Raw genomic sequence first — 27,409 nt, forward strand, 5'->3', positions numbered from 1 at the left:
AAACGGGAACTAAAAGTTGTCAAAAGAAATCCACAAGGACACACACAGCTTTTTAACTGTTGACATTCATTAATTCAATGGCCTTTTCATTTCTATCAAAACTATAACATGTTAAAGACTGGAGGAAAGGTGCCTTAAATCCTCGACTGCATTGTGAAATTTGAATTCAGTTCTTCTGGAGAATTTAGCTGGATGGCTCCTTTAAATAAATTTGCATTTATAATTTGTGGACCGTCTGAAAAGTCAGTCAGAATGATGGATACGTTTAAAATTTATATTCATAGCTAGTGAACTGAAGACTGCGTGTTCCGCGTGCAGCACTGCACTATTGAACTTCAACCTCTCTATTATATATTTTAACTCTGTCTGAAATATGAGTAGAATAAATGAATAAATAATTAATTAAGATCTGAGAGTGATCCAATTAAGATCTACGCTCCAGTCTGTAAGCCTTTAACCTTTAATTCAAGGGGGTTAACAAAAGTACTGCATTGACAATTTCAGAATTTTTTTATACATAGTTGAAATAAAAATAAATATAGATTCAGAAGGAATTACACAAACTAACAATTTTAAACATAAGAATTGTTTTCAGTACTTGGATGAAACTCCTTTGCAGTCAATTACTGCCTGATGCCATCTTTTTCCTGCCTTGAAATCTTCTGCCTTTGGCTACCACGATTGTGGATCTCTTAGTCTTCAGTTTTGTCTTCAGTAACTGAAAAGGATCTTCTATTAGATTAATATCGGGTGATTGACTTGGTCATTGAAGAATATTCCATTTATTTGCTTTAAGAAACATTTGCATTGCTTTCGAGTTTACATTGGGTCCTTTTGCCCTGTGAAATGTTGTTCATTCAATTTTGCAGGATCTGAGCAGAGAGTATAGCCCTGTATATTTCATAATTTATCCTGGTACTTCTATCAGCAGTCACATCATTAACAAAGATTAGTAATTCTGTTCCACTGGTAGCCAAACATGCCCATGCCATTACACTGCTTCCATCATGTTAGACCATGTTTTAAGTCTATGCTGTTATGCTTCAGATCAGGAGCAGTTTCTCTCCTTCTCCCTACTTTTTATACTTCCATCTGGTTTCATCCAGCCAAAGTTTTCTTATCTTGCTGTTAACCAGGACTGGGTAAGGTGTTTTACATATTTTAAGATGTTTATAATTTTGTCTTTCTGTATAAAGAGCGGTTTGTTTCCATGGTTTTTCTTAACCATGGAAATAATTCTATGATCATGTACTTTAGTTATCTTCTATGGCCTTTTGGTGTTGCTAAGCCAGCAAATGCTTCCTTTCTTTTCTGATCTGGTCACTTGTAAAATTGCTATCTCTTTGATTTATCTGGTTTATTTTGATCTTCCTGCTTAATGATGGCCTCCTTCACGTGCAGTGGCATCTTTTTGGATATGATAAAGAGAGTTTCAGTGAATGTCTACCAAATGCAAAATCGACTCCACATGTTTTATCTCCTTAATTTGTCGTAGAACTGTAAGGGAACAGGCCTCATCTGGCCATGAAACTGTTCTGTAAGGCAATTGTTTTTTTTTTTGTTTTCTCTTTTTTTTTTTTTTTTTTTTTTTTTTGTACACACAGCTAATGCAATACTTTTCCTAAACCACTTGAATGAATGTTGAAAGTCTTACTAACTGTAACCTTGTGCTATTACTTTGAGCACATCTAACTAAGTCTAATGTAAAGTTTTCTCTATACTGTCTATACATACCAGAAATGGTGATGGGAGAGCTGACTATAGGACTAGGGGTCGCTCTGGACTTGGTGTGGAGTTTCTGGGGTGGAGCAGGGGATGAGCTGGCTTTAGATGAGGCCATATGAAGGAAGAACGGTTCAGGTGATGAAGCCAGGGGTCTACCAGACTCCATATCTGTCAAACACAATTTAGTCAACATAAGATACAAAAGAAAAACAGAGAAAAACCTACTTATGGCCAACATACCACTGAGACTCTTATAAGACTTTATAGACAGAATTACCACATCACCTTAAATAAATTAGAACACTGGACTAAAATTATTACTATATATGTTTGAGAGTTTTGTCCCATGCAATACATTAAAATGGAACATAATTCCTTACATCAGTAAATAATTTGCATTTGCATTCTGATACCTTAACAGTGACATATCATTAAGTCAAATCTTGGCACATAATCCATTTGCAAGCAGACACAGGCCTCGACTATACTTGTGACAAGTCATTCATATTGAAAAGGTCTTCAAAGCTCTTTAATGTGAAACTAGTGCAATATAAACTGTGATCATGAGAGAAAATTGAATTTTTTAGCCTCTTAGGAAACCCATTTTCAGTTTCCCTTCTATAACCTTTACATCAAGTCCATACAGATGAATAAAAGAGTGGTAAAGTAATCTCTACAGTTTTCTCTCATGACCCATAGACTTTTGTTACCCCCCCCCCGCCTATCATCCAAATCACACCACAGAGATTCACAAAGAGCATGGATTTTCCATTAAAATCTTTTTAATACATACTTGCATATTGTGTTTTACAGCCAGCCTTTGTTACGGTATTTTACATTACACCAACGATTTCTCCCTGGTGGTTCTCAGGCGCATCTGATTAATTTGAGGAGACAAAGCGACCCTCTGAATATCAAGTATCATCCGTCACCAGGAACAGCACTGATGAGAGATAAATGACAAGAAAGCTTCAGCCATGCTTCATTGGAAAGGACGACGCTCGCTACAATGGCTGGCTGCGAGTTTGTGTAGAACAAAGGCGCTCCCATATTTATAAAGCATTATTAGGGGGGAAAAAAAACATTTACTTTGACCTCGCTACATTATACTTTTCCCTTCATTCTATGATGTTTAGTATGCTAATGAAAACAATTCTCTCCATCAATTACCTATGAATCACTTGTTTAAGTAAAATATAAAATTCAACATCATAGTTGATTCTGAGCAGTTTTACTATACTATACTCAACAGTAGATTTTAATTACTTTGTTTCTTCATGTTACTGCAACATGCTGCAGATACTGTTTGTTACTAGGAATTTTTGTAGTGCAGAATTAACCTGTGTTTTCCCTCAATACAGCAGCGAGTACAATATTGTTTTGTTTTTTTTATGACATACCTTTAAATACATTCAGTGAATTTGGTTTAAGTGTGAGCGCCAGAGATGACACGCAGTACCAAAAATGGATAGATAAATAAAAACACCAAGTTCCATGGATGCAGATAATTTCAATTGGTTCACTAACTAAATGCAAATAGCAGAGAAAACATAAAAGCAAACATAAAACATATATGCATATATAAACTACATTAAAATATATTAAAGCATTTACTTCATGTACTCCTTATTTACATGTTACTTTTGCACAACAGATGGCTGCTGCTAACAATTATAAATCAGTAACAGTCAACAGCATGGAACAGCAGTAATCTAACTGCAGAGACAGTGTCGTTTTCAGCTAATGGAAGGCACACTCTAGAGACAAAAAAGGTAACCAACAACCTGAACACCATTTAACCAGAGACAGAGCTGAACAAAACAAAGGTGCTCTACATTTTCTTTACCTATCTATGAAAAATGTGGAATGAGTATGTAAAAGAAAACAAAACATTTCTGGTCCCCTTCTAATTAGCATCAGCTCACAATGTTAAATCCATCTTCTAAGACATTAACGTGCCATCCTTTGCTTCAGAACAATACATTTCTTGTGAATGTTTGTTTTTGGGGGGTTTTTTAACATGGGGATATAGGGAAATGTAAAAGCCAAGAGTGATTGAAACCTTCACAGTGGCTGAAATTAGTAGAGAATAAATTAAAGCCAGTTATGTGAAGCTTTTCTTAGCCTACCCCAAGTATATGTACACACACAAAATGTGGAGATGCTGTGCAGACCTTTATGTGAGAATGTCAGCAGTCACTGTAGGTACATAACAAGTGCAGTGGTACACCCACAGATCAGTTGGAAGTCCATACTCCTATTAGTTTCAGTCAATTCCACCCATGTCGTCTAAATACAAGTTATGGTTCCCTGCCTCGACTCCCACTCCACCCGAAGAATGATAAAGTGCCATGTGTGACCAATACCACCAGCTAAGACGGAATCTTCAGCCTAACCTACATCAGGTGCACATGGCACCATCTCCAGTATATTACTCATACAGTAAGGCAGATAAGTATGTTTGAGGCAAAAGATTGCCTGCTTGGTCTGATAATCATACAGTACAAAATATATCAATCATCTGAAAAAACACTTCTTGGCTTCCACAGAAGCTTTTCTCCTTGAAAAGTAATAGAAATAAATCAACTGTGACTGATTATTTAATTTAACTGACACTACAGTGACAAAATTATATTTTGCATAAATGACAGTACTGAGCAATTTTTTGCTTGTGATAGGTGTGAAGCAATGAAAATAGTACATGTGCGACACCACTCATTTGGCTGCAGTCTAGACATCGGAATAAGGTGATTATTATAATTAACTAAATTACTATGATGCCCAATCTAAAATATTCTATATATAAACCTGCTAAAACATCACTGGTATATGTTATATGTTAAGCATGGCATCATGACAGAGGAACTGTGCAGTCGGTACATAAAAAACAAAACACTGCACTGCTACATTATCAATAGTCTGCAAGAGCAGGGTTACTATTCACCTCAGGTTTGCAATGACCCCTTTTTTTTTATTGGCATAGTGAGAGAAAAGAATCCATGTGCTCTCCAGATGTTGTGTTCACCAGTAAGCGTCAAGTTGGCATAAAGAACAAACAGCTCATACAAAACTAGTGGGTGTGGATAAATAAGACAATTATGGAGAAACTTGTTGACAAAACTGACCAGCGGAGACAGACCCAGAACAGACTCTGTGATGCTCTGTGACACTGCAGCACTTGTCATTACGATGACACACCTCAAACCACCATCACCACCACCAGAAAGTCTGTGTGGTCAGCAAAAAGATCCACCCGAGCTCCTACTAACAGCATAATAATCCACTTTTTGCTCTTGAGAAATGCATGAGGGGGAAAAAAAGAAAAGAAAAAAAAAAAGGCACAGGGATTTTATTATAATTTTGCTTGGAACAGGCAAAACAAGAAGCCCTTGTTTTACCTGTGCCAAAAAAGGGGGAAAAAGGTAATTTCTTCTAGTCTTGACTGTTTTTAACAAGTATAGAATGCTACACGGGAAACAGTCATAGTTAAGGTGGCAAATTGACTCTGACGAATGGCATGAGGCCTTAGCATGACAAACGATTCAAATGATACATTTGTCCTTCACACTGTGCATGCGGATCATTATCGCGAGGAGTGATCTAGCGCTGGGACGTGAAGCCGAAACAGGAGTCCCACATGTTCTACACAGTCTGACATCCATCAAAAACACATTCCCTGAGCTCCTGCCTTTTGCTGCCCCATCAACAGCAAGCACTGGCAATAAACTGTGTAGCTGTGCCTGCAGTTTTTAATTAGACGCATACAGAGAAAGAGGAAGAGAGGGGGTAAAGAGAGAGAAAAGAACAAATAATTTCATGCACCTCAGATGCTATTAATCTGTTGTTGGCTAGGACAGGGAGAATGCCATCCAATTACTTATTTTTCTCCATTGTGAATTGATTGTTAAAGCAGTATATTTTACAACATTAACTTACAATTAATGAGGGCAACTGTAAAAATTAAAGATACAGTATGCCTGTTCATTGCCTAATTATCCTTAACATTCCAACCATATGCATGTCTTTATTTTGTAAGGTAAGCCAACTCTTATTACAAACAGTCACATGTACACCGTTGTTTTGTTATTGAAAACCACATCCTCTATACTTAATCGTTGTAATAATTCCTTCAGCAAATAATGGTGCAAAATGATTATTAGTTTATGATAAACTGAGATATGATATTGTGAGCATATAACAAAAAGATGTAAAAATTGTTGATACTTTGCAGTTTGTTTGCACACTTTGCAGAACACGCATTTAAAATAGCATTTGAAATAAGGCTTTCCTATGCAATTTCACTTGGCTTTAGACTGACACACAAGTCTTACAGGAATTCAGCAACTCAGTCTGTCAGTTAATTTTATGAAAAGGTGCGTAAGCCATATAAAGAGTGGGAAAAAATACTGAGAATATAAATCAGGTTCAATTATCCAACAGGAAACAACTGTAAAAATCTAACATGAGCACACTGCTGCTACAAAGCTTGCTAAAATAATTGCTTCAGAGTAACGGATATCTTTTTTATTCCACTGAACAAAAGACTCCCCTGCTATTATGATTATTGCTTATTTACTCAGTAATCAACTGTAAAGAGATCACGTAGTGGATTATTAGAAATGTGTAAAAAGGTTTTGAGAGTCTTTATGGTTTGACACTGCATTTGCAACAACCTGTATTTTCTAAATAAGAAACAGCATTTATAAATGTGAAAATATGAGGCCTAAGAGAGTTTTTAAAGCCTTTGCTCCTTGCTGTCAATGTCCAAGAAGAAATAAAAGGCAGTCAAGATCAAGGTAAACAAAGCTATCACAGTATTTTCACTCCCAGCTCCCGTCTGTCTCACTCTCCAAAGAGCACAACATAAATCACATGGCAACAGTAATGGGAGGTGGGACTGTAGTGTGCCAAATGAAGCAATAAAAAAACATCCTGAGTGTGCCTTTCAAGGCATTAGTGACACTGTGTCCGTATGTCCACTGTTTTATTGAAGCAGATGATTCTGGTTACATTCAAACCAACATCTGTGCACATGCTGAATGCCCTATATGAAGGTCACAAAAAGGGATCCGAGATTTTAACCTTAGAATGTGACACTGCGATAATGAAATTTCAGGCTGTAAAATGAAAACATAAATTTTAATAGCTGATCTTCTAAATCACCATTCTAATGGACATGTGAACACATCTCTGCATTAGAGTGATGCAGAGAAACCAAAGAGCCCTCAATGTCGCAATGATAGGGAGAGCATGATTAAGAGGTTTATAACAGAGCACTGATCTTCCAGCTTTCACACATTCAAAAGACACTGCAGTGGGCAGATGAAAGACGGAAAGACAAGAAAGCTTTTAAAAATCAGGCTTCTTATTTTTAAAGGACCTTGACTAAAGGTTAATGCTTACTTTATTGTAGTTAGTTATAGTCTTCCTCTTTTCAGTCCATCTAAAACCAAGTTTGGTGGTGAGCCACAATTTTTCGAGCACTTATCTTGCTTAAACACCTCTGAGGTAATTAAAGTCCAGAGGTTTTAAATTTGATTCATATCTCCATAGCCAGCAATGTCTGGTGCGATGTTTATGGTGATGTGAACACTGTACTGGTGTGTTGTGGTGAAGAGAGAGTGTGAAAGTGAAATTGTCGAGCTACGTTCCCACCCTCACCTGTGGTCATGAACTCTGGCTAATGGCTGCAAGAATCAGATAGTGAGCACAAGCAGCGGAAATGAGCTTCCTCTGAAGGGTGTCTGGGCTCAGCCTTGTAGCCAGGTTGAGAAGCTTAGTTATTCAGGAGGAGCTCAAAGTAGAGTTGCTACTCTTTTACATTGAAGGGAAGCTACTTGAGCTGGTTCAGTGATCTGACTAGACTGCACATCTCCTGTGTGAGGTGTTCAAGGTACGTCCAAACAAGATGACCCAGAGCAAACCCAAGACACACTGGAGAGATTGCAGTTGACTTGGGAAGGAGGTAGACGAGGAGAGGGAGGTCCGGACACCTCTACTTAGACTACTGGCCCTGAAAGCCAGCCCAGAATAAGCAGCAGATAATGGACAGACAGACAGATAGAAGGACAGATGCAGAAAAAACTAGTTCCTCAAACCAGAACACAAAAGCAGCCTGAAATTGGGCAGAAATGTCAAACTGTTAGACTCATAATGCTCATGTCTGGTTGTGAGGCAAACACAAAAGGGTTGACTCAGCAGTGACGATATTAAATAAGAAAATTTGAAAGCGATACAGAATTCCAGATCACCTCGCTGTGTTTTATTACACTTAATGCTGAGCTGTGGCTCTGGTCCCATTTCTGTGTTTTCTTTCCCATTAATAAAAACATTTCTTCCAAAGTCATGCAGAAAAGAGTACAGATTAAAAATTCTAAAATTTCCCACGCCTGTGGTGGGAGCGTTTCAAAACCAAATACACAAATGATTACAGGGTAGAGCAGGATTAATAGATTCTGCTCAGAGACTTGGCTCACACGACATAGATCTCAGTGACTGGTGAGGTCATCTTTTCTAAGACAGTTTGGCACAATTTATGATGTCATTTATTGCAGAACATGCTTAACAACACTTGTGTTTTTGCTCTGTATAATGCAAAGCAAAAACACAAGGGACAATTAAAACCTGCTAACAGCTATGTTATGAATTAGATTAGTTTTAAAATAATAAACCAAAAATATGTGCAGTTAAATCACATAATATGAACTCACATGGCTAAAGACCCTAAGGTAGCTAAACTGGTCGTAATGAATGTAGTAATGAATGAGCATCTAACTTGAATTTCATCAATGAAATGTGTTTATATTTTGCATTTGGATAGACTAAGTATATTTTGCTGTAGCTAAGTCCAGGAGCATAATAAGCACAGGAGTTCTGACTTATTGCTAGGTACGAAGGAAAAGAGTAAAGACGTATAGTTTTATTAAGTTCACTCAAAATGGGACTAGCACCGTTTTCCCCTAATGTAGAATAAAATGAAGCCAAAGAAATCATAATTGCCTACATCTGTGAAAGATGGGACATGGAATTAACAAATTAAATGAATGCTGACATTTGAGTTGAGCCTCATTATATATTAGATTGATTATTTAAGAAAAATATTATTGTAATCCAAATTCCAAGGTACAGTCCCGTGACAAGTATTTTCCTACTTCCAGATTTCTTATTTTATTGCATATTCGTCATGTTGGGATGATGTTCTCTTTCAGTAATGCTGTCTTAGTTTTACACCAGATGTAAAGGGATACAACTTTTGTCTTGTTAGTCCACTTTTTCCCAAAAGTCTTGAAAATCATCAAGATGGGTTTTTTTTGGCAAATGTAAGATGAGCCTTTGTGTTCTTTTTGGTGAACAGTGTTTTTTGCAGGAACGCTCACCTTAACTGACATAAATGAGGTCTCTAGTTCTTTACATTTTTTTTGGGCTTCTTTTGCGACCTCCTGGATGAATCGTCAACACACTATTAGAGTAATTTTGGTAGGCTGGCCACTCTTGGAACAATGGTTAACCTTTCCAAATCCTCCACTTTTGGATAACGCTTTTCAGACTAGTCAATGACTTTCTTTCTCAGCAGTATTTGAGTTTCTTTAGATCACTGCATGATACGTTGTCAGGGGTTTTATTAATTTTATTATTCATTATTTAATAGGTCTGGCAGTAATCAGGCATGGGTGTGGCTAGGGAAACTGAGTACAGCTTTCCAAATGAAAAAGAAAAAAAAAAAAGAGGGGGAATATAAGCACTGAAAAATTGTATAATTCTTGTCTAATATTAAAATTTGCTTGATTATCTGAAGCATGTGAGTTGTGACAAGTATGGAAAAATAAATCAGCAGATATGTGCAAATATTCTTTCACGACACTGTACAGTCTATATATACGCCAACATGCACTTTATTCCCTAATGCTCTACCAATTCTGCATGTCACTGTCTGGGGCTCCACAAGAGCAACAGACTGAACACAGACAATCCCTGTTGACATTCCACTGCTGTGAGCCATTAAAGCAAAGGTTATCAGAGAAATGGTGAAGGAAAATATCAAACAGTTTTTCCCATTCAGAGTTCTTTGTTCTTGGCACCAGGATGTGCCTGGCTTTTAACATCATAATTTTAGGAAAACTAAAGGGAGAGGTTACAAAATTAAAAAGGGTATTTTATTCTTTTAAATATGGTACTTGTAGTGAAATGAAGCAAGATAATGGCTGTAAGATGAGGAAAAAGAAAAACATTTGGCTTCTTTTATTAGCACTCAAAACACCTGAAATTCATTGGAGAGTTAATACTAAGCTCACGGTACATGCAGCTGTGCCTTCAATAGATCCACGAGAGTCACTTGGGATACTCAGACTATTTTTATTTTGATGAATGTGCAGCAAAAAATAACTAATTTCCTGTCTGCCTCAGAGCCATCTTCACAGAAAGAGCTTCTCCTCTGGAGCTGACTGCACATTTCCATCACCTGCTTGCACTGCTTCAGACTGCCATATAACACCAGCATTGACTTTGGTACTCAACACTAATAGGTTAACGTTTAATAACTCTGAATTATTACCATACCAGCAATCGTGCCAACAACCAGTGGCTAATTTCTATAACTAACAAATATAACAAGTATATAATTGGAATGTGGGCTTAAACATGCTCTTGGTTTAGAAGCACTGTTGCTTTCATTGAGTTAAGCCTCGCTGTGACAACAGCTTGTCAGTCCTTCTACTGTTTGAGCTGAAAAAAGGTTAAAAAAAAAAAAAAAAAAGGCCTTTAAACTACTATACATGTGCAAAGTTTCACAACATCATTACTTCATTAACAGCTGAATCCAGTGAGCCTACAACAGCGCTAAACAAATGACATGCTAATTCACATTACGAACAGAATAAGCACAGTTAGCTACTTCTTTACTATGGGAAGGAGCAGAGGTATATGCTTGCCACCACACAGCTAAAACTATCAAAAACCTCTACTAGGTGCACGTGCCGTAACAACAATAAGATGACTGACATTTCCCATTTGGATTTCTGGCTCTTTAGGGTAAGCTCTGATTTGCCCCATAGATTTTTGATTCAGGATTCTTTGCTTTGAGTCAACAGTGACACTGTATGCAAAATTAGAAAGACACCTTGCGATAGTGTGCGAATCAAGTTCCCGCTCACCATGTTTGTCCAGACTTACAGATTTACTTTAATATAAGCTTTGAAGAAATGCAATAGATGGGCACCAAAGATTTGTATCCAACCAAATGAGAGTGTTGTGGTTCTGAAAAATGTCAAAAAAGTGTTTTTGCAGAACATTACAATATAACTGTAATTATGACCTTTGATCTTTTGGTCAGGAAGTCTCATTACATCATCACTTTATACACCAATTATAACAAAATTTTGGCCGATAATTAAGAGATAAAGTTTTCAGATATGGCAGAAAAGATCTTTGTGCAGCCTCGGTGACCCTGACCTTTGACCACCAAAAATCTAATCAGTTCTTTCTCGAATGCAAGTGATGATTTTGTGTCAAATGTGAAGAAATTCCCCTTAGGCACTCCTGAGATATCGTGTTTCTGGGAATTGGATGTGGAGGATCAGACAACGTGAAAACATAATGCCTCTGGCCACAGCTGTCACTGGTGTGGAATCATAATGAAACTAATTGACGCCTACAAAGCAGGACAAAGATATAAAAAGATACCAGTGCCTTCCACTGTCACATAAGAAGAACTGTGGAAGTGAAGAGAAGACAAGATCCGAAAATCTTTAGATAAAATTGCACTCCTGCAGGTAAGCAGGCAAAGCAAAAACAACGATATGACTACACACAAGTGCTGCAGGAGGGTTGATGTTTGGTGCTCTTTTCCCCTGAAACAGCATTAATGCACATACAATCTCTACATGACAAAAAAATGATTATGGTTTAAGTAACACTAAAACGAAATAATTTGAATTTGCTCTTATCACACACAAAAATCCACTAAATTTAGGACTCCATGAAAACACCGAAAGCCTTTTTGCACCACAGCTCAAAAAATCCACACAGATGTTTTATTTGTCTTTGATATTTGATTTTGATTTTATATTTTCAGTATACGAAATCAAAAACTGTTGAAGAGAGATCAGTTTGATGTATGAATATCAAATAATAAATCATTACCATGAGAGCAATGGACCCTTTGCTTCCCCCCCCTCCCCCTCCCCCCTCTCGAAGCATGCCACTTATCCAAACATTTCCTCCTGGACATTCAGGCTACATGAATATAATATTCATTTTACTGCAGGAGGACAGTCAATGCATAACAATGAGATCTGCTAATGAAATCAACCATCAAGCTGAAATCCATACATATTAAACTAGTGTCTCAATGTCATTTGCTTTTTGCATCGTTTGCTCATTTTCCTCATTTTTCCCCAGGTTCACCCGATATTTTATGGCGATTTGTTTACAGTCAAGAACAATACGCGTGTAGCGCAGTTTTATTCTGTGCATGTGTGTTATCCAAGTAATGAGAGGAGCCATTACCACATTAATATAATTTGCATAAACATTCTAATCATTACAAACCCTTCCACCTTAGCAAATTGTTTATTTTGTGTCACGTAATGTTAATGAAAACCAGCCGCCAAATAGATGCCATTCATACCCCTGAGTAATCACTGCCCATTAACTGTCAAAATATTTTCAGTAATTCTATAGCAACAATGGTCTTCTATCCCCTCCCGCACATTTATATAAATGCTATAGAGCTGTACACAAATAATTAGGTATTCATTTGCTGAATAGTTATTAGGCTTTCAATTTTGGGTATTTACTGTAAATATCCTTTAAAATGTCAAAATTGTATATTGTAAATTAAGCTTGGACCTGGCCTGACATCCCTCATATTCAGCGCAGTGATCATTTAGGCTTCATTTAGCCTTATTTTTGCCAGCTTATCAACTTTGATTCAAGAGCTTCACACAGCACCAAGTTAAAAACACTAACAAACAAACAAAATAATTTCTTGACAACCAAATCTTTCCATCTGCTCAGGCAGGCATACCTCTAACTGTACTGTTCGGTGAGCTGCAGCATCAAGACTGAGTCTGAGCAATGTGTAAGAGAGGAACAACAAATTAAGCCTTTTCTTTTTTTCTCCCAATCATTTTACATGAAAATAAAGCTGAAATCACAACCCTTTCATAAGCCTTAACTTATGTGTTCTGTGATTTTTTTCAGCCATTGTCTCAATTTTGCTGCCAAAGCTTTGGTTGCCAAGACAAACAGGTTGCATACAGGACAGCTCTAAAATACAGTTCATTTTAAATGTTTCAAGGATGTAAGTGCTTGCTTGTTCACTGCCTACAATTTCCCTCATTAAGCACATACACCCTGCTTAATGATTACACATTTAATCCCCCTTTAAATATGACATTTAAATCCTTTCCCACTAGCTTAGAGGAGAGATAACTGATCAAGTGCTAGGGGATCTCCGTGAGCGACAGAAGGTCACCGCCGCCAGCAGAGCTGATAGGGAAAATGGCGTTGATGCTCCCTAACTGCCATTTTTCTTCCCTGACAAAGACTCCATCTGCCACCAAGCCATTTGCAGCCTCGGAGTTTGAATTTCAATGATTTCCTACCATTCTACAACTCAGCATTCACCTTGATGTCCCCTCCAAACCTTCCTGAGCGCTGACACCACAGATCCTCTGTCCAGGCCCTGGAGGATGCCGACAAGACTCATTCTGCTAAGTGGTATTTGTGTTATTCAGGAATGGTAAGCATTTCATTACCACTACTTATAAACAGAAATAAGCGAAGAACGGACAGAGCATGCTGTTTTTTGCTATCACGTCACATTACGTAACGGCAGCAAACTTCTGCTTGGTTTCCTCTAAAAGTTACAAATTATAACTTTCTACATAGAGGGAAATTACACACTTAATTGCTGCACATGAAACTAAAAAAAAAGGCTTGGATAAACCTGACTTAGAGCTTCCATTTACAACATATGCCACGTGCCAGCACTCAGGATCAATAATGTAAATGGAAAACATGACACACTTGGATAAACAACATTACATACTTCACACTAACCCAGAAAAAGCCTGACCTCACCTCCTCACAACCCACAAATGAATCACATCTGATGTGATGTAGCATAAACAGAAGAAATAATGATACAAAACACATTTCACTATTTTCAAAACATCTTAATTTATACCAGCCGTTCTGTCTGGCAACAATACAAGAAATTTACTGCTGGGCCTTTTAGGTACACTGAAGCTTATTGGTAACTGTTACAATAAATCCTTGAGGGATTCTACCATATACACAGATGAAAGGGAGAGAGATCAGCTTTAGATGAAGATGGGATTCCTGTGGTGAGGCTCATTTTGCTATTGCCATTTCAGCTCAGCTTGTCTGCCGTGCCTCAGTGACCCGTGTCTTTCTAGGGTCATCCACAAAAAGTCAGTCATTTCCTCTATATCAACAAGGGGACTGTGTACATGTCATGAATTTCATGACGAAGATAGGTCTGCGCGGTATGTTGACTTTCTCACTATATAGATATTTTGACTCATAAATATTCGAAGAAGATGAAGTCAGAGCCATAGATGTTGGGACAGTGATTTATTTTTTCTGTGCAATTGCAACTAGACTTTCAGTTTTAATTCATGAGGTTTGGCAAAAATATCGCATTAAATGTTTAAGATTTAGTCTTTTTTTTTTTTTTTTTTTTTTTTTAAACTTGTTTTACACAGTTTTTCAATTCAAACAGCTAGTTGTTGTATTTGTAGCATTCCATACACGCCGCCAACAAGAAAGTTGCAGAGTGCCCTCTGGTTAACAACTATGCAACATCAACACTCATAACACAGTTGAAGGGTGTTTTTTCTAGCGCTTCTTTACTTTTTAAATTTTAATTTATTAGCCATTATCAGCCACCTGAAATACCCACACCACTAAATTAGCAAATAACTAATATCGGGCTCTACAGATGACTGATCAGACATTAAAAAAAACAAAACAACAACACAAAAAATCCATTCAAATGTGTTGCTTAAAGATGCTCTTGGATTGTTTTCCATGGCCCGTTACTAATGTGTACTACTGTGATGCACCATCCTATCAGTTTGCAGCATCTGCCTAAATCTAAGGAGGCCGTATATTTCTATATGCTGCTTTTTTAGTCACATCATCAATAAACAACAATGCCCCAGTTTAACTGAGAGCTATACATGGCTATGCTATTATATTGCCTCCATCATTTTTAAACAGGCTAGTGTGTAAGCCTTTGCATTATGAGACACTATTTTCCTTTTCCATACTTTCCTTTTGCCATCATTTAGAACAAGTTAATCTTGATTTCATCCATCAGTATGGGGGACACATTTTTCAGATGTTTACTAGCAAAGACTAAGCTGCCTGTGTATTTACTTAATGAAGATAGAATTGTAGACGTTTGCTAAAAGCCTAATACGTATCACTAAGAAAGAGATTCAATGATCATCCACTTTTGTTGTCTTATTATTAAGACAAGATTATTAAGTTATCTGGACAATTTTTGTTGTTGTCAGTACTTTTTTTAAAGAATGGACCAAATGTTTTATTTTGCCCAATACTCAGGGTTTTTTTTTTACTAATTCTATGACTGGTCTCATTTGCTTTAGTTATTCATCATGTCTTTGGATGACCTACTGAATGACTGTCCACACATAAGAAGCGATTAGCAGTAATGTAGGAGCTGAGACCTAGAAATCAACAGCATTCAACAATGTCAAGTGACTACAAGCAAAATAACCACTGGCGAAGCAAAGTAGGAATGTCATGAGTTTTCCTTTTCTCAACTTAGAAGCAAGCGACTGAAGCAACTACCGATGAGATCGAAGGATACAGCACTGCTACAATTTTATGACTGTCACTGACATTCCATCTTTTTAGGTCACAATACCGCTGCAAATCTCTTCCTGTATTGACCCCAGTTCAATCAGTCATTCATTAATCCGTTTATTGTGTTAGTATACAGAAACAAAATTGCAGGACATCTGTCCAAATACCTGACTGTAGGATGAGACAAGAGGTTTGTTTAGAGAAAGGATTTTTGGGCCATATCACCCTGTTGTAATTGGAGGCTAAACTAAATTCACACCACTGTAAATGAAACATCACATCTTTAAGGAAAGGTATGCATTGATCACTGAACTACATCTGATTAATTAATTAAAAACTACAATAAAAAAAGCCTGGAATATACACTATATGAAGTATTAGGCCACCTACACATTACACCTACAGGAGTCTTCATGGAATTTGCCTCTAAATAGGCATTATTATGGAGCTGGTCTTCTCTGAAGGCTTTCTGCAAGACTTTGGGGAGTGTCAGTGGAATATTTTGCCCACATATCCAAAAGAATGTTCATGAGGGCAGACACTAATATTGGGTGAGATGGCCTGGGTCACAAATGGCATTCTATTTCAATCCAAAAGTGAACATGGCTCTGTGCAGGCCAGTCAAGTTCTCCCACACCCAAAACCATAAAACTGTTCTCACAAAGTTGGAAGGTGAAATTTGTCCAAAATGGTAAGCTGAAGTATTAAGACTTCCCATCATTGAAATCAAGAGGCCGAGGCAAACACAGGGAAAAAACCCCATAGCTTTTATCCTTTCTCCAATGAACTTCCCAGCACAATGCAGACGTGCAAGTAATGCTCTCCTAGCATTCGCTCATCTCAATACTCAGACTATCGGGTAGAAACGCACGATTAGTAATTTCACAGAACACTTTTCCACTGCTCCAGAGTTGATTGGCAGCAGGGTTTGCACCACTCCATCCAATGCTTTGCATTGTGCTGGGTGATCTAATGTGAAGTTTGCAGATATTACAGCCATGGAAACCTGAAAAGTTCACAGTACACAGTTTGGGTGCTGATGTTTGGAGTGATTTTGATGATGGCGACTTTTACACATTATGCACTTCAACCCTCTGTGACTAAGCTCAGTGACTTTACTTGATCAGACACTGTGGCAGAGTTGTGATAATTCTAAAATTCTTCTAATTTGCCGTAACACCAATTACAGTTGACTGTGGAATATCTAGGAGAGAAGAAATTTCATGAAATGACTTGTTGCAGCAGTTGCATTACAGTGCCACATTTCACTGAGCTCTTCAGAATAATCCATTCTTTCATAAATGTTTCTAAAAGCAAACTACATGGCTAGAGGCTTGATTTTATATACCTGCGGCCTGCCTCATGAAACACTGATGCACAACAGAGAAAAACTGAAGTACCTGCAAGCTTGTAATAACTCTTATAAATTACCATCAGGCATTGCGGTCAAAGAAAAAAAACCCAACATTTTCTTATTGTACCTCTAATTAGTACTAAGTGATATACTTGCTATCTGATGTACTTTCCAGCTCGCTGTGAAAAAAAAGGATATAAAGCTACTATATGTGAATCCCAAATTAAATTTTAAAACAAAAGGCAAACAATAGCTCCAATAACACCAATTACCCCTATTTGGACCATAGTCATTTAAATATACCCCATAGTCAAAAAAGTTTTTTTCCTCCCCCAAGAGATTTAAATATGCTCTAAAGCCGTAACACTTTAACGAAAAGACAGATAGGAATTAATTAGATACACACAAAAAATGAGAGCAAAGCATAAAGCAGCACAGACTAATTTCATAAAGGAGGACTTTGTTATATTTCAACCTAATTGGAAAAATCTTAATCCCATCCCCAAATAAGACTTGAAAATGAGGCGATCCACATAGTTCAGCATGTCCATTCATGAGTTACATGTTCCAGTTTTACAAAGCACAGGCTTGCTTTTCTAATTTAAAAATATAGAAATAAAAATAAGCATTTCAAAGAACCTAACAGTGGACGTTAACAATGGGCAGTCAATGCAACAAAATACTGTATAAGACTTTCCTCACTCCTGTGACATTGCCACTCGCCGCCTTAAATACAAGACAACAACAGTCATTTATTGCTTGATTTTATCGACTTACCCATTCAGCATTCTTCCTATCTGGCAGCCACATGAAAATGTAATAAAAATGATAATATGGACCCCTGGGGAAATTTTAGCATCAGTAGAAAAATCAAGCTTCTACTCCTAGAGACAACAGAGGGCAATGGGACATGACAAAAACACTTAAGATATTGGATTATGACCTACTGTGTAACAAGAGTGGCTTTGGAGCTATGGTGCCAACATTTGGATTTTACAGTGAGTCAATAATTATAATAAGGAATGTATTAGATCAAATCAATGTCATTAATTTAAGCACACTAAAACTCCTCTGGCAAAGCAGCGAAAATGATGAGATTTACTTTCCAACTCTTCTATTGATATTTCTGTTCAGAAACTGAGACGCAGCCACTCCCTTGGTCCAAAGATGTTTTAACACACATATGTTAGGAACTGCAAATATTTCTAACCAGTCAGCACATGTATCCTATTCATGCATTACCATCTGGCTTCATTTTGTTTGGAATGTACAGGAAATGAAGACGTAGACCTGCCTGAGTCTGAATCATTTAAATCCTTTCAAGTCTTAGTGTGGCAAGTGTTAAAACCACTAACATTTCTAGAACTCTTAAGTAATTATTACCAATACCATGGAAAAATCAAAATAATCGCTGAGGGATCTAATACTATCCTCATTTAGCAGGAGTATGATATATTGGGGGTTGGCGGCCCCTTGGAAATCGCCGGTTGCTTGGGAAAAATATGAATTCTCAACTGAGTTAAATTGACTTTGAAGAGGTTCCACGTCAAAAACATCCTTATGATTGCTTTGATTGTTAGTAGATCACAGCAGTCACCCTGAGGTTTTGAGTTAAAGACGCTGACTTTTTAGCAAATATTTAAGAACTACTCGCCGAGTGGTAGTAAACGTGAAAAAGTGCAACACAAATAAGAAACAAAGAATGCTCTGCTACCTTACAGTCTTACCGTTGCAACCAACACATTTCCAGGTTGCAACCAGTTTCCCCAGGCAACTTATGAATATAGACTGGAGATAGCTTAATGTGCCCTGTCAGCATTTCATGTTGAAAGGTTTACACAACTTGAAATGTAGTCATGTTCTGCCACACAATACTTTACAAGTAAAGCAGCCATCATATTAAACCTCAACACCTTTTCCGTTGTAAATCTCTATCAGTAGGACAAACTTTATAATTGTGGGTCCAAAAGTCAACTTTTTAATCTATACTTTTTTTTTTTTTTTTTTTTTTTTAAATGTCACAGTCCAAACTGGCCAACATTTCATTAACAATTTGACGAAAAGAAACACTCTGCTCAATTTACCTGTTGCCATGGTGAATTCTGGTATTGAAGGCCTCCTATTTTTAATTACCCAGCCAGACTTAACCCAAGATAAACATAATTAACTCTAATTATCTGTAACAGAAAACAAGTAAAAAAAAGTTATCAGTTTGTTAAATCTGCTTTCTGAAGCAGACTCTACCTGAACGATCAAGCAGACCAGACTAGCGTGCTTTAACCACAGCTCAATTGGCTAATTAGCATACGTAACATGGGATTAATTAGCATGTTTCACAACCTATATTTATACATAAACTTTCTCTGCAAAACAGGAAGATGGAGCTATAACACCAGATACAGATGTTGGTGAGATATCTATTTTTACCCAAAGATGTTTTTAGTTTGTTTGTACTTAAATTTTAATTCTAATCTTAATAAAAATGGAAGACATGTTCTTAAAGCTGACACTTTATTTACTTTATATCTGAGTGGACTGCTACTTGAGATGGCTACCTCCCTGCTCTGTTTTTGAAGATCAGCTGTTACAGGTATATCGGGTCCATAATGCAAAAATTTTAAACATTCATTAAAACACAGAAAAAGCTTAAAATAAAGCTGGTGAGGTAAAGATCTAGAATGAAAGAGCTAATATGTCACTTTCATCCACCACATTTTCAGATATACAGATGCTGTTACCCTCCAGTTCTATTCGCTGCCAATAAAAATGAACTGCATTCAACAGATCTCTCATCACCTGCACTTGACTGTACATCACGTACTGCACATCATCTCACCAGCTGTGCCACTGTGTGTTCTGAATACTAGTGGACAGACAGAGGTAACTTTAATCAACAGCTTCTTCAGGAACTGTGTGAACTACTCCAAGCCTGAGGCTACTTGGGTTACTCAGCTATTCACCGATTTAGCTTCATATGATTTATTTTAAAAAAAAAACAACAACAACAAAGAGCTGCTTACTAAGTCATGGAAATAACAGTCACAGGTACCCTCTGTAACAACAGACTCCTTAACTGCCCTGCACTGAACCATGCTACTGAGCGTGCGCCCTCTTGGCTCTAAAACACTAACATCTCCTTGTCATCATTTTCTCCTTTAAATACTTATAACATGAAGTTATATTATCATTATGTTTGCAATATTCATGTAGTGCAGCATGAGCGTTTGCCTCACCCTACACTGAATGCGCTGCTTATTTGGATTATCATGGCGTGTATCCACTCTTTTTAGTGGTTACACTTGCAGTGCATGTTCTACACAGTGCTGTGTGACTGATGGGCAAAACATGAAGCTGGCCTTTTGTTTTGGGATTGCTTTGTGTCTTTATGTTTAGGACCTGTGCTGTCAAAATGAAGGTATTTCACAGATGTTTTTTGTAAAATGGGTAAGTAAAATATCTACATACTCCAGCCATAATAGCAAAATAAAATAAAAAATAAAATACTGATGCAATTCCCATCTTTATTTAAAGAATCCTGAGCACTTTCTAAACTGTGCATATTTAAAATGACTGTGCCCACCTCCATGTGAAAAAGAAAATACAGAAAACAAAACAGGTGGTATTTTTTTAACGTTAAAGGAGCAGCCCTCTGCAGCATGCATGCACCAATTACTCGCTGCCCTCATGCCTGCTGAGCACACTTTTATTAATTATAGTGGAAGCAGGATCTGCTCTGCAAACGGTGTGCATATGTTATTCTTTGTGTCACTACTCTGTCAATATAGATGTTTATGTCTGAATATCACAACTCTTAAAGAAATGCTGCTGGTATAACCTCTGGTACTATACCTTTATTATTAAGCATTGTTGTGTATTAAGCACATATATTATCCTTTTCAGCTACGCTGACAAAATGTCATTAGTGTAAAATACTGCTATTGTGTTAGCACCCATTATTAGAAAATACCAGAAGCAACCACCAAAGTAAATAAAGTTATCTGCTCTACAGGTCAATGCCAAACTGAAAAACAGCTCGAATCAGATTCTGCAATCCATCAAGAAGAGACTTCTGTGTTGTTATGCCAAACTTACTTAGGCTGCAGTGTCACGCCTTGTAATCTAAGATTGCGTCCATAGGTTAAGAGTATTATTAGAGAGGTAGCTGATTATATTGCTCGTGTATTTGTTACAAAAAGCTTGGCAGATAAAATCTTTGATGAGAAGAAACTTAGAAATAGTCCTACTTAATAATTATAAACAATAAACTGCCCCTGCCCCCTCTTCACAACACCACAAACAGACTTTAAATCTGTTTGAAACACTGCATGGCTTACTTCAACATAATCTACTGCACCTGATCTATAGGAACAGCATAAGCTTTAATTCACACCTGTTAATAATAACAAATAATCACTGGTTATGCCTAAAGCTGAATGGTATTTTAATTTAATGTTGCAGCATACACTCAGTGGCCACTATTTTAGTTACACCTGTTCTATTGCTTGTTAACACTAATATATTAGCCAATCACATGACAGCCATTCAATTAATTTATGATAGTAGACATGGTCAAGACAACTTGAGGCTCAAACCAAGCATTATAATTATGGTGATTTAAGCAACTGTGAACGTGGCAAAGTTGGACTGGTCTGAGTTTTTCAGAAATTAGTGATCAACTGGAATTTACACACACAGGCATCTTTGGGGTTTCCAGAGAATGGTCAGAAAAAGAAGAAAAAAAAAAAAGAGCAAAAATGCTTGTTGATGTCAGGTCAGAGGAGAATGGCTAGACTGCTTCGAGATGATAGGAAGGCAAGAAAACTCAAATAAAGACTTGTTACAACCAAGAAATACAGAAGAGCATCTCTGAATGCACAAGATGTCTAAACTTAAAGCAGACAGGCGGAAGCAGAAGACCAGACTAGGCCCCACTCCTGTTAGACTAAGAACAGCAAACTGAGGCTGCAGTTTACACAGGCTGACCAAAATTAGACAACAGAGGATTGGAAAACGCTGCCTATTCTCACCTTCTTGGCACACTTAAGACCTATTACTACCAACTGAAAATTGGTTAAATACCACAGCGTACTTAGTATTGTTTAAATGACCATATTCATCCCTCTATTACCACATCTTCCTCTCATCATCCTATGTAGGGATGGGTATCGTTTAGGTTTTATCCGATACCAGTGCCAAACGGGTATCGGATAAAACCTTTTGAAACGGTGCTGGTGCTTAAACGGTGCTCAAACCGGTGCTTAAAGAATGGAGAACACAAAATTGGTCCAAAAACCTCTCATGTTCAGCTGTTTTTTTGTAAAAAGATAACAATGTTAGCCTTTTCTGCAGCTATGGGGCATATATGGTATCACTCTTGGCTGGAAGCAGTGCTTAAACAATGGAAAAAACACAAACTTTGTCCAAAAACCTCTCATGTTTAACCGTTTTCCACTTTTTCTTTGGTCATTTTAGCCTTTTTGGCCAGGGAGAAGGGAGTATCTGCCATCAAACAAGAAGACAGCCGCATGTAGCTATGATGATGTTTGCTAGTTCACCTTACATGCATTAATGTAATAACGTGGTTAGCCTACTCAATGTAAATTACACACGAACAACATTAAGCTACTCACGCAGAGAAGAACGGCTGCTGCTGCCATCATCATCCGTCATCATTTCTGCTACACTGGCAGGGCTAGGGGCCAGGACTCTATTCTTTGGGTTTTTGGGGGATGTTGCTCCGGGTCCGATAACTGGCAACCCACCCGCAGTAGATGTGCACGGTGTGAGGTCTCGCAGCAAGCTATCAAATACGGCGCATTTCTCGGCTTTTTAAAGAAACGCTATGCGTTGCCAGGTGTTTCATCGGATTTGAGGTGTTACCTCCTTTGACAGTATCAGCTTAAAGCACTTGTTGCTGCTGAGTTTGCATCTTTTGCTGTGAAGTACAGCCAGACTTTTGTCCACTTCGCCTTGGGCATTTTTAATCTGTAGCTCTGCTCTAAAAGAACGTACGTTCCTGGACCCGCCTACTATCCTCGGAAACGTAAAATGATTGGCTAGAATCTAAAGTGTATCACAGCTCAGGAAAAAAAAGCACCGAAATAAAGCACCGAAATGTGCGCTGCTTTTCGGTCTGGTTACTACCGTTTATGTCAGAACCGGTGCCATCATGGCACCGGATACCGGTACCCATCCCTAATCCTATGGCAGCTTCCGGCCACAAAACTGATCTGAAACTGGTTTCTTGAACATGACGACAAGTTCACAGCACTCAAATGACCTCCACGGTCACCATATCTCAGTCCGGTAGAGCTTTAGGATGTGGTGCAACTGATGCACAGCTGACAAATCTCAACATGGATGAAAATCACCAAGGACTGTTTCCAGCACCCTGTTAAATAACATAGAATTAAAACAGCTCTGAAAACGAAACGAGATTCACACAAGTGCTAATAAATGTACCTAATAAAGTGTCCAGTGAGTGTAGTTTCCTTAGCAGTGTCATTTAAAGAAGGCAGTTATGTTTACTAACCCTTTCACTTTGGCCTCTGCTGAGCCAAACGTTTTCAGGAATGCATTTCTTTTTACAAGTTTCTAATAAGACCAGACAATGATAAGGGGGAAAACTGAGTGCTGCAGCATGCTTAGGACAGCTAAAGGGGGAAATATTTGTGGCAGCAGTGAGCAGGTTTTAAATGCACGAGAATCAATAAAAAAGGTGGCTGCTGAAGCACAGTCTTTGCATGAGAGTGGAACAGTTCACAACAGCAGTGATCTAAAGGTCTATATTCATTTGTAATACTGCACCTACCTGACCAAGTAGTATGAATATGGAGTCAAATCATTCATTCTCAGCTGACCTATTTTTGATTTTATTTTTTGCTGCAAAGGGGGTAAATAAATACTAAACAGCCATCAGCCAATTAACACAGAAGGCAGACATCAAATCCAGAAGCGTCAGTGGTTCAAATTAAGCACTGCGACAAGCATCTCCAGGCGCAGAAAAAAAAAACAGACCAGGAAGATGAGTGAAAAAGAGTAATCTCCCCGACATATTCCTAATAATCCACCTCCCCTGTGCCGCTCCCCTCGAGCTCACCCAATCATAAAGTGTCAACACTGACCTACAAAAAGGGACTCCTGTCAAGGCTTACATGCTTGAAAACATCAATCACGGCAGACAAAGAGGGTACATTGAATTATGCAGCATTAACCTTCGGGGCTTGCATATAAAGACCACAGATTTATTTATGCTTGTGTGTTAAGAGCCTCTGCACTGTTCCTTACAAAGTGCTGCCTGCCAAATTGATGAACCTGCACCTCAGCCCTCAGCTGGAGTCCAGCATCTTTGATTAATGAGTGCAAACTTGTGGAAAGGGCAAGAATAGGAGAGACAGGGTGAAAATGGGTGAAACAAATATTATAAGACCCTGGTTATTGTTGTTTTCTCCACACTTGCTTTTAAAAGGCCATTGAAACAGAAACGGAAGATAAAACTATATGTGTTTTTAAATCATATATAGTACACCTAGCAGTCTAGGAAAAGAAATAAATTATACAAAAACTCACTCTGCGCCTTGCACTAATGTATATTGCTAATGGCAATTTAAGTGTGCTAAGCAGTTCTTTTAGACAACTTGTAATTAAGTGAATGATTGAGTTGAAAATCACGAGCTAAATTTGCCTTTGGAGCCCAGACAGCAAAGCCCTACAGTCTTCGTAGCCCCCAAATGCCAAGTTGCTGACTCTATTGTTTTCTCTGTGTTAAAGGCTCATATTAGGAGCTTAACAACACTGCTCTGTGTGCAGAGCTCTTCAAGGGCATGTGAACTGAATAAATATGAGCCAAATGAGTGACCTTCTACCTGTGTTTTGATTCACTGGCAGTTACTGGATGCATGCATAACACATCAAGGCTGTGATCTGATTTATCTCGCTGCCTTGGCTACTGAAGCCATTTAAATGATGAACTTTAGCAGATCTAACGCTCGCTGCCATTTCACTGAGACTGTAAACGCGAAGGTCACATCCTTGTTTATTAATATCAATTATATCTGTGAAGGCAAATCTACTCAAGTGTGCGGCAAACAAAAGATGCGCAGTGACAGGATAAGCTCTATGGATTGCATTGAGGGTTTTTGTTTTTTGTTTTGTTTTTTTTAAAGAAGTGGGATAAATATTATCATGATAAAGTCTGAGGGGAAAGCTCTGCAACAGTTGTTCATGTTTTCCTAAATTTCTGCTGTGATTGATGTGTAGTTTTTCCAGATAGGCTACATTTGTGTTTACTCACAAGAGGACAAGATTTTCCGAATTAAAAGCAAGCTAAGTGTGTTTAAAAGTGTGCTGCAGGAAACAAATGGGGACAATGTTATAATGTCCTGATTTCTGCGATGGAAGTTAGGCCAAGTTTTTGCTTGTGCCACCCGATTTATAACATTCTGCAAGGTTTAAAAAAAAAAATCATAATAATAATTTAAATTAATTTAAAAATAAACAAAAACAAGCAAGAACAAACTGAATTTCTATGACTTCCCACATATATGAAACTGTTTATTAAATGTCATTAACAAAAATCTAACTCACCTTAACTCCAAAAAAGCACTGTTTTAATCTCACTCAAAACAGGTAGTTTTTTCTTTTTCTAAGACTCGTTTACTATCATTACTGTAATAAACACACAGCGTCTAAATAGAGGGTGCTATTTTAATAGCCCAACATGGCGAATGTCTTGTGGTTAATATGAAAGCTGGCACAAAAATGGAGGGCATTGTCATAATCTCAAAGGTTACATTTCAGCTCAGACCACAGCTGCAGCGTTAGCTGTGCTTTTCCTTTTAAGAGGAAGAAACAAAAAAGGAAGACAAGAGGCGGAGAGCGAGCAGCCCGTCTGCCACATTAATGCAGAATCATTTATTATTAGCTAAACATTACGGAAGCTCATTTGTGTTATATCCAGCTGTTGGACAATTTCATGACACGCCACGAGCTTAAACCCACGACAAATACCACACAAGCGGGCAGTCAGACGTTACTTTTAAACATGACACACTCCTACAAGAAGCGTAAAGTGAGCTATAAATTTAATAGCCAACTTTCCAGTAACGTTTGCGGACTCGCGGAGAGCAACACCGCCGCCAGGTACTGAACATCACTGTTAGCATTAACCGCTTACCGAAGTCTTCTTTTTATACACAAGTTCCAGTGTAAACATGACAGCAGTTATATCCTTAACAAAGTTTACCGCAGCAGCATTTATAACCGCTCTACATACTTTTAATACCAACTTTTTCATGTTTTTTTTTTTTATAACTCACCGAGCGGACACAGCTTCACTGAAGGCAAGTGTACGGTAAAAGGATGCTGCTGGTGAAGTTAGCTTAGCCATCCCAGACGAGCGAAAGAGTGAAATAATACATGACATGCGTGAACCTAACGAGCGAAGGTCGTCAACTCACCTGATTATCGTCTTGTATTCCTTAAAAAAAGGAGAAGCGGAAAGGAAAAGGTGTTCATTTACGTCCCGGTCAGTTTAAGGGCTGTTGAAAGAGATGAGTGGCGAAGTGATCAGTGATTGAGTCCGGCTGGTCGGTAACGCGCTGCTGAACGTGTTGATCTCTGATCGCAGATTGAAGAGCCTCTCCTCCTGATTCACTCTCCAAGCAACTCGAGCGAAGTGACGTCAGCTCCAGGGTTCGGAGAGGCTACCATGCAAAGTTGTGTGGCATCGTAGTCTCTAAGATGGCAGCATTGCAAACATATACATCTAAACATTATGCAACACCAAGCTCAGTAAAGATCACATATCGTGGATCTTGAGCATCAGTATTAGCAAGGATACAAATTATAGTAATAAACAAATAAATACACATTCAAAGTAAGGTACCCAGTAAAACAGTTCACTTAGGGGGGTTGCAATTGCATCAATGCCAGTAGTTACATGTGCATCTTGTCAAACTTTCCAAAAGTCTGGACTCCTATAAAGAAAATATCAGCGTACTATTGCTTTGATGGTTCCTGGAATAAAATGTATAGAAAAGCGATATTGTCGTTCAATAAAATGCTACATTTGGTCAAGTATGTGGCCATCTGCTCACATCTCAGTGCATTTATGCTTGTTTAGACATGACTAAAAACATCCTGCTAAAGTTCAAACTGAGCATCATCACGCGGTAGAAAGGTGATTTTAGTAACTTTGAACATGGCATACTGGTTGGTGCCAGATGGGCTGGTCTGAGTATTTCAGAAACTGCTGATCTACTGGGATTTTCCCACACATCCATCTCTAGGGTTTACAGAGACTATTCACTGAGTGGCAGTACCTCCATCTGCCTCTGTTTCTAGTTTTTCTGATCACAGCGCACAACTGGCAACAGGAAACAAAGTGTTACACTCCCTAGAAAGAATGTAACTATAGGGAAATGTGCTGCTCATGTCTACTAGTACTGTAGATTAAGGTTATAAAAATAAGGA

At 38.0% G+C, this 27,409-nt stretch overlaps 1 protein-coding gene across 10 annotated transcripts in view; it reads right to left on the reverse strand.

Moving 5' to 3' along the window:
- Window positions 1–26,616, reverse strand: part of baz2bb (bromodomain adjacent to zinc finger domain, 2Bb) — a 51,247-nt gene extending 24,631 nt beyond the window's left edge. For 5 of the 10 annotated variants that reach the window (XM_084954698.1, XM_084954702.1, XM_084954701.1 and 2 more), the window contains exons 1-2: window positions 26,395–26,616; window positions 1,735–1,893 (exon numbers count right to left, since the gene is read on the reverse strand). In XM_084954698.1, the coding sequence (XP_084810824.1) occupies window positions 1,735–1,891 (157 nt within the window). In that variant the 5' untranslated portion in view covers window positions 1,892–1,893; window positions 26,395–26,616. Of the gene's footprint in view, window positions 1–1,734; window positions 1,894–2,518; window positions 2,669–26,253; window positions 26,319–26,394 lie in introns of those variants that run through there. The other 5 variants (XM_084954697.1, XM_084954694.1, XM_084954695.1 and 2 more) reach the window with 4 other exon arrangements.
- Between the last annotated feature and the right edge of the window lie 793 nt (window positions 26,617–27,409).

The sequence above is a fragment of the Perissodus microlepis genome, chromosome 16 (assembly GCF_051167445.1).
Source record: "Perissodus microlepis isolate ML-2025 ecotype Zambia chromosome 16, ASM5116744v1, whole genome shotgun sequence".
NCBI lineage: Eukaryota > Metazoa > Chordata > Actinopteri > Cichliformes > Cichlidae > Perissodus > Perissodus microlepis.